At 32.7% G+C, this 10,261-nt stretch overlaps 1 protein-coding gene across 1 annotated transcript; it reads left to right on the top strand.

Moving 5' to 3' along the window:
• The first annotated feature begins 2,121 nt into the window (after positions 1 to 2,121).
• Positions 2,122 to 3,041, top strand: LOC126742691 (uncharacterized). The gene is made up of 2 exons (XM_050449457.1): positions 2,122 to 2,365; positions 2,448 to 3,041. Exons 1-2 carry the CDS (start codon positions 2,189 to 2,191, stop codon positions 3,039 to 3,041), a joined length of 771 nt encoding a protein of 256 aa, XP_050305414.1. The 5' UTR covers positions 2,122 to 2,188.
• The last annotated feature ends 7,220 nt before the right edge of the window (positions 3,042 to 10,261 follow it).

The following is a 10,261-nucleotide window of genomic DNA, read 5'->3' as shown; positions in this document are numbered from 1 at the left end:
CTTGGAAAATATATGAGCAGCGTAACCCTGATCTGATTTTATCCCATTTTTCTTTATATTTGCGATCGTTGTTGTGCTCAATTTTGTTGCATCTGCGGCTCGCTCTATCACATTCTCAAATTGAAGTGCAATTCCATTTCGGACTTGTTGTTTATGTCCCATTATTTATGATTAATCATAATAATATTTCTTAATTGTTAAGTTTGTTAATAATACAATAAATACTACAAGATTTTTTAAATTTTTTGGGAATGAAAGTATATACACGAATATAAAAATATAATAATATGCTGCTAAAATAAATAATTTGTTAATTTCTGAACGTATAAAAATACATAGCAGACTATTAATCTCTGAAGGCGATGGTAAAGTTTCTAACTTAATATTGATTGGCAAAAATATCTACGCCATACGTTTTTTCTCACCTGGATGACGTGACTACAAATGGGTATAATTTCGACTTTATCTGCTAGGCAAGTAACGTTCCTGATTTTTATTTAGCAGACAAACGCTTCCATTGATTTTTCTCCTCTTCCAAGACTACCTACAGGGAACGCAGAAACCCAGAATTCCTAAACCAGAAAGACCAATTATCAATAACGCTAAAAATGTCGATTCTTATTTCCAATTAAATCATATAATATGAGGTTTGCAGACTATTGCTGAAATGTATCAAAAGTTATTTACAAAACTGTTTTAATTTTATATATGCTTGTTATAAAGTACATATTTTGATGAAACATCCTTTATATCAGTACAACGAAATTTTTTGAGGTATGTTTAGTTTAAAGAAAAGTATATTTTTTTCAAATAATAAACCTCTTTAGTTATTTTGTTCTCATTCTTCTTATAATTTGCATAAGTATTATATTAACTGCGGATCAAGAGATTTAATAGTAATTTTTCTACATAAATCCTAACACTAAATATGAAAAGGTCAAGGATTATCAACGATTATATTACCATTACAACCAATTTATTGCCTTCCAATTAATAAAATAAATACATTTGAAATTCTTATTACAGCTTAGCCTATAATGACGACTTAGTCATCATAGAAAATGGGAAATTTGATAGATACCATATTTTGCAATTCTTTTCAGTGTTATTCTGTGACATTAGTAAAAATATGATTGACATATTTACCTAAAATATATTTAGAACTTCTTAAGAAAATGTTGAATGACCATATCATGGTTGGGGTACTCCTGGTATTATGTCATATTCCTGGAAGATCTTACCTAAATTTCATCAAGATATTCCCACTATAGCTTGTATATTTTAGTCGAGTATTATTTTTAAAATGTTGGAAACAAAAGTCATTTAAAATAATTTTTCTGTTTTTAAGCATATTTCTAATAATTTTGTTCTTTAAAAATCACTAAAAAGTAAGAAAAAAATTCTCAATTTAATAAACTGGATTAAAACATCTCAAATTTTTTTTATTCTGTTTTTTTTTCTTATTTAACTAATATTAAAAAAAATATATTTTTCATAATTGCCAATATTCTGCCAAGATATCTAAATTCCAAAGTGAAAAATGAATAAAATTAAAGTTTAAAAAGAAATAGTTCTATGATGGGAACCTTTGGTTTGGTGGAATTTGACTTTTGAGTGTCAAATTACGAGACAATTTTAGCAAAATTCTTTGTTTTACTCTCGACACGTGTTTTGCTCGCGATGTTGAGCATCCTGGGGAGAAGATTAAAACTCAGTATTAACTCCAGTTTTAATAAAACTAAATTATCATATTCAAATCTCTCTAATTAAAACTCTAGTTTTAATATTCTCCCAAAGAAGCTAAGATCGCTAGCGAAACACGTGTCGAGAGTAAAATAAAGAATTTTGGTAAAACTGTCTCGTAACTTAAAAAAGTAAGTTATATACAGGGTGACCACGGTAACTTTGGCAAAAATTGTAGGGTAGGTAGGGGCTCCATAGGCAAGTATTTTGTGCATAGGAACCCATGTCCGGAAAAGCCCCCATTCGGAGATGGGGCTGTTTTAAAATTGGACCCTTCGCGGCAGGTGGGTAGGCAACCCAACGTACACGAAAAGTTTTTTTTACTTTTTCTGAATACCATGTATTTTTTTTTGTCAATGACAACGATAAATTTTTGACGGAAACAACCTGACTGACAGGAAAAAAAAATCTGTTTCTTGCACGTTTGTATGAGAAAAAGTAGACGATGAACCGTCTAACTTTCCGCGAGCTTGCTGATGTGCATCTAGTTTATGGAGCTACAGGCAGCAATGCATTGGCGGCTCAGCGCTTGTACGCTCAGCGATTTCCACAGCGTGACCAGGTAGACCGCAGCGTCTTTGTAAATGTCGACCGCACACTACGGGAAACGGGATCATTTCAAGTAAGTCTTGTTCTTTAAAAGTATTTTTTTATTGCCAAAGTATAAATTTATTGTAAGTCGTTTATACGGGACTATTAACTAGGTACAGCAGGAGCGAGGACGACTGCGTCTAGCACGTGATGGACTTGAAGATGCTGTAATGGCACGTATTGCCGACAATCCCCAAAAGAGCATTCGTCAGGTCGCTTCCGAAGTGGGTTGCAGCCACGGGACGGTATGGAATATCTTTCACGACAACAATTTACACCCATTTAAATTGAAGAAAGTTCAACATCTCTTTCCTGACGATCCCCCTCGGCGCCTTCACTACTGCCAGTGGTTAAACCAACGCATTTGGGAAAATCCTGATTTCCTGCGGTATGTTTGTTCCACCGACGAAAAGGGCTTTTCTAGAGAAGGTATGTTCAACGCCCACAACAACCACTTCTGGTCGGAAGAGAACCCGCATGTCATGCATGTCCGAGGATATCAAAAGAAGTTTTTTGTTAATGTTTGGGCTGGCATTGTCGGCGACCACTTGCTTGGTCCATACGTTCTACCCGCCCGCTTGAATGCAGAAAATTATTTGATATTTCTCCAAGGCCAGTTACAGGAATATTTTGAAGATTTGCCCCTACAGATTATTAATAACATGTGGTGGCAGCACGATGGTTGTCCTCGCACTGGCCAAGGCTGATCCGGGACTATTTAGATGAAATTTTCCCCAATCGTTGGATAGGACGTGGGGATCCCATAGCGTGGCCACCGAGGTCTCCTGATCTTACGCTACCAAATTTCTTTCTGTGGGGCACCATGGAACAAATGGTGTATCAAAAACCACTGGATTCGGAGGAGGCCGCAGAGTTCATTTGAGAGCAGCAGGGTGTTTTCGCGCGAATGCGAACTTCATGGCACCAACGGATCGATAAATGCATCCAGGAGAACGGCCAGCACTTCGAGCATCTGTTGTAGTGCCCCTATCCATCACTTTGTTTTTCTTTTTTATTTTAATCCTTCGTATTTTATTTTCTTCGTTTTATTTTAATCCTGTTACTTTAAGACTACTTTTACTTTAATAATTTTAGTTTTATGAGTTCTCTCCGGTATTTTTTGTGGAGAGCTTTATTGCAATTATTACATCTTTTTGTTTTTAAACTAAAGCGTTTAATTTGTGGCTCGTGTACGATAGGTTGCCAGGATTGCCTTATTGCTTTCCCATCTGGCGCAAAAATTTCAATTTTAAAACAACCGCTCAATTCATAACATTTGATCCGACTAGTGCGGTCTGTGCGGATATAAATCGTGATTACTTCCTTAACCGCCAAATAGGCGATTTCAAAGTCAACCTGATATTTGACAAACTATACATGGTATTCAGAAAAAGTAAAAAAAAACTTTTCGTGTACGTTGGGTTGCCTTCCCACCTGCCGCAAAGGATCCAATTTTAAAACAGCCCCATCTCCGAATGGGGGCTTTTCCGGACATGGGTTCCTATGCTCAAAATACTAGCCTATAGCGTCCCTACCTACCCCACAATTTTTGCCAAAGTTACCGTGGTTACCCTGTATAAAGTTACCTTTCGTCTTTATAAAATAAATGATAACGTAAAATAAATGATTTCACAAATATAGATAAATATACGTGTTATAATATTTTTTTAAAAATAAATAATAATATTTTATTTTTTACAAGAATAATCAACAAACAATCTTTTACATGTATGCACGTATTAGGCTTCATACCCCTACCTTAAGACTATTTTATAAAATTAAAATCGTAGTAAATATCAAAAAAAAATGTTAACTTATCTGTTATCTTACGCAAAACTTATCTGGCCAATATGAAGATTTGATTTCCATTTCTTATTCTCTGGCTTTACAAAATTCTCTAACATCATACTAGTAGAGTTTTGAATATTTGCTTTAAAAGACATTACTGGAATATCCCAGGAATAGTTGAATTTCGATAAAATACTTCATAATGTTAACAAAAAACATCTTCTTCCTTAGAGTTCTTAAAATTACATATGCAGTTTTTTTCTAGTAATAATCTGCCATTAAATCACATAATTAATGATGAACATAAATAAAATAAAAAATATGTATGATGTAATGGATTTAAAATTGACTTGATAAAATTTCGCATATTTATATTCTTTGCAACGTGTAATTGTAATTAATTATTTCTGCATTAGTCTTGATTGATTTTCAATAACACGAATTCATTATTTAAATTTAAGGCTACGGTTATTTACAATGTCAATATTCTTTGCTTCATTACCACACAAAGCAATGGATTAACACATTTTAAAGTGATGAGTACACCCACTCTCATATAGTCTTTACTTCAGCCAAGCTGTCTGTCTTGACCCCTGTAATGAATTTCAAATACGAGTAGTTTTAAGAGGATAAGCCTCTATATAATAATGTATTTAAATATGAAGTTATTCTTATATTTTATAGTGATCTGTGAAAAAGATATATAAAAGATATATAAAGATATGTAACTTTTTAAGTAAACTTATCAAAAAAGAGAATTCGCCCTTCCCTTTAAAAAGCTAGATCTAGAACGATATGAACGGATGAAGGGAAAATTGTTAAAATCATATTCACGTTTTTCCTTCGCAATTATTCTAGAAATACCTATTACAAAATAGGCAATAAAAATAAATTGCGATAAAACCTATTATATGTGAAGCAATTTAATTATTGATTTATTCAGGCTCGTTTATACTGAACTTAAATAAAATAACGATAAAAATTCAGTAATTTTAAAATGTCCAAATATATTCTTTTAATCTCATTTCCCTTATTAAATTATTTTTAATGTATTATACGTAATTTAAAATTGATGAAAGTTAGTAGAAATGATAGAACCTCTAAGTAAATTTTAAACAAACTATTTAAGAATTCAATTAATTTTTGTTATTTATTTGAACATATTACACATATAAATTGATCTAATTAGGTTACATTTTTGATCTAGAGAGAAAAATGGATCCGAAATTTAATGGGTTATGTCCAAAAATATTCTTTTTACCTAATTTTCCTTAATAAATAGTTTTAAATTTATTAACCTTAATTTTAAAATTATAATGATATAAACAATAATAATAATTCGTCTTTATTTTAGACTCTGCAAAGGGCAGCTAAAGCTGTTAACAGAGCATGTATAATATCAGTACAAATAGAGCACTTACGTAGTAAAAAAATGAAAGAAAAATTTACAATACTTTAAAAACCAAGATTATCAATATGCCATATATACAATGCGGAAAAAAAGTCTTTATAGGTGTGTAAATAAAGAAAAGAATATATGTATAAGAAAAAAGAAGTAAAACTGATCCTATCATTATTACTATAAATATTGACCTTTTTTTAATTGAGCTTATTGCAAATTAACTCATTGTTCATTTTGGATCCCAGATAAGAAAAAGTACGCTGAAAAAGAGCCGTACGGTGTTTTAGTATTATTAGGTTGCTAAATCTACTGGGCCGGTTGTGTGTGATAATATATCGAAAGGAGAGTCTATTATTCAGATAGGCAGGCAAATTGGTTTTTACCGGACAGGTGAAATGTAGGGCTTGGCGATCTTGAATATTGAGCCAACTGAGCTCTGAAAGTTTATACCTGCTGTGGTCTCGCGCCCTAAGATTATATATGAATCTAATACAAGAATTTTGTACACGTTGCAGTCATTGCCTGGAAATAAAATCTAAGAAAGGCACATAAACAAAATTGCAATAATTCAAATATGACAATACCAGGCTCTCGGATAAAAGTTTTTTGAGGTCAGTATGCAGCATGTCTTTGTTCTTATAGTGATTTCTGAGTGATATATATGAGCTTTGAAGTATCTTTGATAAATGAGATCTAAATTTAAGTTTACCGTCTAAAATCAGACCAAGACTTTTATATTCATCAACAGGTTGCAAAACTTCCTGGTCGATTTTAACCTGGAGGTTTTTAGAGAGCCATTTACTCAGTGGCGTAACGACGTGGCTACGGGCCTGTGTTCCGTCGGATTCCTGGGCCCTTCTTAAATCGATATCAGTTTTACGGTTTTTCAAGAGGGTACTGAAAATTAAGCTAAAAATATACAATAAATAAACAAATTTAATATCTTATAGGTATTTTTACTAATGAAAATAAAAGATAAAAAACAAATAAGAAAAACTAAAAGCTAATAAAGTATTATTATGTTAATACTTGATTAGTCTACTGATAACTACATTAAGAATAATAGTTTTCTAACATTTAAGAAAATATAATAGCTAAAATGTTTTTTTCCTAGCCTTAAGATGTGCAAAATTTAAAATTATCGATGAAACATCGATCTTCCGAGCAATTTTGTTTTCTATGCGGCAATAATTAATAAATTAGATAATCTCCCTTCTCCCGTGGTATTTCTAAGGAAATTTTTAATTAGTTTTAATTTTGAAAAAGATCTTTCTGCCGAAGCCACAGAAACTGGAATGGTAAGGAAAAGGTAACATGCAGTTAAAATTTCACTGAAGCTGCTACAAGATGAAACATTTTCAAATAGGATAAATTGTAAAAGTTCATGTATTGTGTTCATTTTATTTAAATCTCCTTTAAAACTATTCCTGAATGACACAAGCTGAGACGAAATTGCATCGGATATATCATCCGAATATTTTATGTACAATTCTTGACCCATCTGATATAATTCTGTATCAGATACAGTGTTATTACATAAAACATCCGGAGATAAAGCACGAAAAGTCTTGTTAACTTCTTGCAATCCGGAGGTTCTATTTTTTAACTGAGCAATAATAACGTCTAGAGTTTTATAAAATATGTTTATTTTAAACCAGTTTTCATTTGACTCTATTCGAAAATTATTTTTTTTCTCGTCAAAGAATTCTTTGGGCCTACCAATCCTTTTTTTTGAAAATTCTATCTGTAACCCCCATTCCGCAGGCAAATTACATGCTTCATTCTTTAATAAATTAAAATCACTTTGAAGTGATTTAATATTGTCATATGCAGTATTAAACATTTTTGATGCGTGTTCAATATTTTGCTGTTTGTTTTGTAACAGTTTTGAAACGGTATCAATATATTTTAAAATTTTGGTTTCGAGAGTTATTAAAAATACAGTTTCAAACATTTCTAGCCTTTTTTTTTACGAATTGGCTTCATTAATCTCAGTTCTATTGGTAGAGGTCAAAATAATTTTTGCCAAAGATTTTAAAACATTCACATACCTGTATCTCAGAGCCTCTAACGCATCGTGTCTTGATGACCAACGTGTAGGAGTTAATTTTTTTAAAACCTTTTCACTTTTATTAAGAGATAAATTAAATATGTTGCTTAAAAGTGCCCATCTTTTTATGCTATGGGCGAAAAATACATAAACACTTTCAATTAAATCATAAAAAATTTGAATTTCCTCAACAGATGTAACTGAGTCATTGAGTATTAAATTTAAGTTATGAGCAGCACAATGTGCAAATACTGCGTTAGGGGCCATTTTTGATATTTCTGCTTAAACACCTTTATATATCACTCATATTTACAGCCCCATCATACCCCTGACCAGGAAGTTTTTCTAAAAGTAAATTGTTTTCCGTTAATATTTGTATGATTTTATTACTTAAAACCTTTCCAGTTTGACTTTCAACTGGAAAAAATCCCAAGAACGATTCATTTATTGCCACTTAACAACAATTGTAACAGATCTTTTTTCCTGTTCCACAAGGTAGTTTTATATTTGAACCTGGGGTTTCTTGGTCTAATGGGACGCAGAACTGTTTGGCTTCCAACAAGTTAAATAATGTTGATCCAATAAATGTGCCGCCGTCGCTTTGCTTTCCTCTGCCTCCCACTTCGATTGTCAAGAACTTTTTAGCAGCATCGACTACACCTTGTAGTACTATCGAAAAGTATTTTAGATTGTTAAAATAACTTAAACATGAATTTGGCGGGCATTTTATCTAACAGTGCTTCCCATCTGTGGCTCCGAAACAATTGGGAAATTTCCATCGATTATAGTAATCAGATATTATTTTCTGCAAATGTTCTTCAGTAGGTACAGGCATATATTCATGTATTAGTTCCTTCCAAATTATTTCAGTCATTTTACAAATGATGGTACTTATTGAGATTTACCTATTCCGAATAAAAATGCTAGGCTTCTAAATGAAGCTTCAGTAGCCATGTAACTAAAATAAAAGAAATCAGGTCAATTTTTTCGATGATTTAGGAAGTTTTATTACTATCTAAATATAGTGTTGTAATCGTTGTAATTAAAAATACAAGGTTGAGTAAAAGTCCGGAATAAAATTATTAACATTTTTAAAGTAAACAATTTTTCCTTTTTTAGGGAATGCTGCTAAATCAAAATGGATGAATTTAATAATCAGTTTTGACGAGAACGTCAAAAACTTCCTATTTTGAAATCGGGATCAAAAGCAGTACCGACCAAAAGTAAGTAGCAATACTACGAAAGCATGAAATTTTTATTAGATTTTATGTCACCTGCACCAACTGAATGTAATTTAAACGTGCGCAGTCAAGACGGAGAAACCCAGGAATGGGAACCTATGACATGTACGACGACGAAAATACTTCTCGCAGTAACAATGAAAGTGACACAGATAGTGTGTTGGACAGAACTACGCGTCCATAGTCCCAGGCGTCAACATCATCACGTGCGTACTCTCAAGCATCAACACCTTCACAATCGCAGTCCCAAGCATCTTCACGCCCTTCCAACAACGCTTCTGTAAAACGTCAATTTCTCACTACCTCTCATTCCTCTCGGAAACGAAAGACAGACAATTTCAATGAAGAGTTACTTGACATTCAAAAAAAGAAAGTTGATTTATTAGAAAAAGAAGTTAATAGTAGTAAAGAAGTTGAGAGTTCAGATTTGCAGTTTTTTAGAAGTTTACTTCCGTATATGGACCATTTAACGCTTTTGGATAAATTAGAATTGAGAAGTAGCATACAAGGATTGGTTTTGGAAAAAATTTAAAAAGCGATTAATGAGCAGAGGCTATCATCAGTACAGTCAAACCAACAGTTGTATTTGACGAGGGAGGTCCATCTACAGCCATAATCGCAAATGTTCATGTTTGCACAATCGCAAAATTCAGGACACACGGTAAATGAACAGCAGCGCGTAATTGAAGAGGATTCATTTGAAGAAACCCAATTCCAGCAGTCCTCGAACAGATTTATTGAACTGTTACCACCCAGGTCCTTGCAGACATCACCAGTAATCGAAACAGGTCTACATACAGAATGCCATTTTCTTCTACTGGTGTTGAAATAACTACACCTTCAACAATTTCTAAGTCGATGTATGATTGGAGAAATTAAGTAACTACTTATAAACATTATGTAATACTTCACGTTTTCCAAATACATAGGTAATTAAAAAAAATTGGTATATATTTTTTCTGCTTTGCTTACTTACCGTATTGTTACCACGAGTCTCTCTTCAGTTGAAATGGGTTTTCCAAAATTTGTTGTCTTCTTTTTAATGGCTGGCTCAACATTGCTTTATAATAAATAACAAATTTTTATTCTCATTTTTAGATATTCGAAACACCTGTCTGGATATTTTCGCAACTGTTTATACAAATGATGGAATTCGCCGAAGGATTATTTATATCTGTTGACATGATGTACACCATAAAGCCTTTTGAGCTTTATTAGAAACATTAAAGACAAATCATCTTCCAAAAGGAGAGCAATTCGACGCGAACGTAAGAGAGGCATGATGAAAACTAACATAAAATCGCTTGTCGGTGGACAGATTGACGCTTGTCGCCCCATACATTATCGCTCACGATAAATCGCGCGCAAGCGTGGCCGTACCTTTAGGCAACCCAGTAAGGCGCTTACTCGCTAAAATATGGCTTTTGGGATTTGACATTTGACAAG

This window comes from Anthonomus grandis, chromosome 1, assembly GCF_022605725.1.
Source record: "Anthonomus grandis grandis chromosome 1, icAntGran1.3, whole genome shotgun sequence".
NCBI lineage: Eukaryota > Metazoa > Arthropoda > Insecta > Coleoptera > Curculionidae > Anthonomus > Anthonomus grandis.
This window is presented reverse-complemented; position numbering and strand designations above follow the sequence as displayed.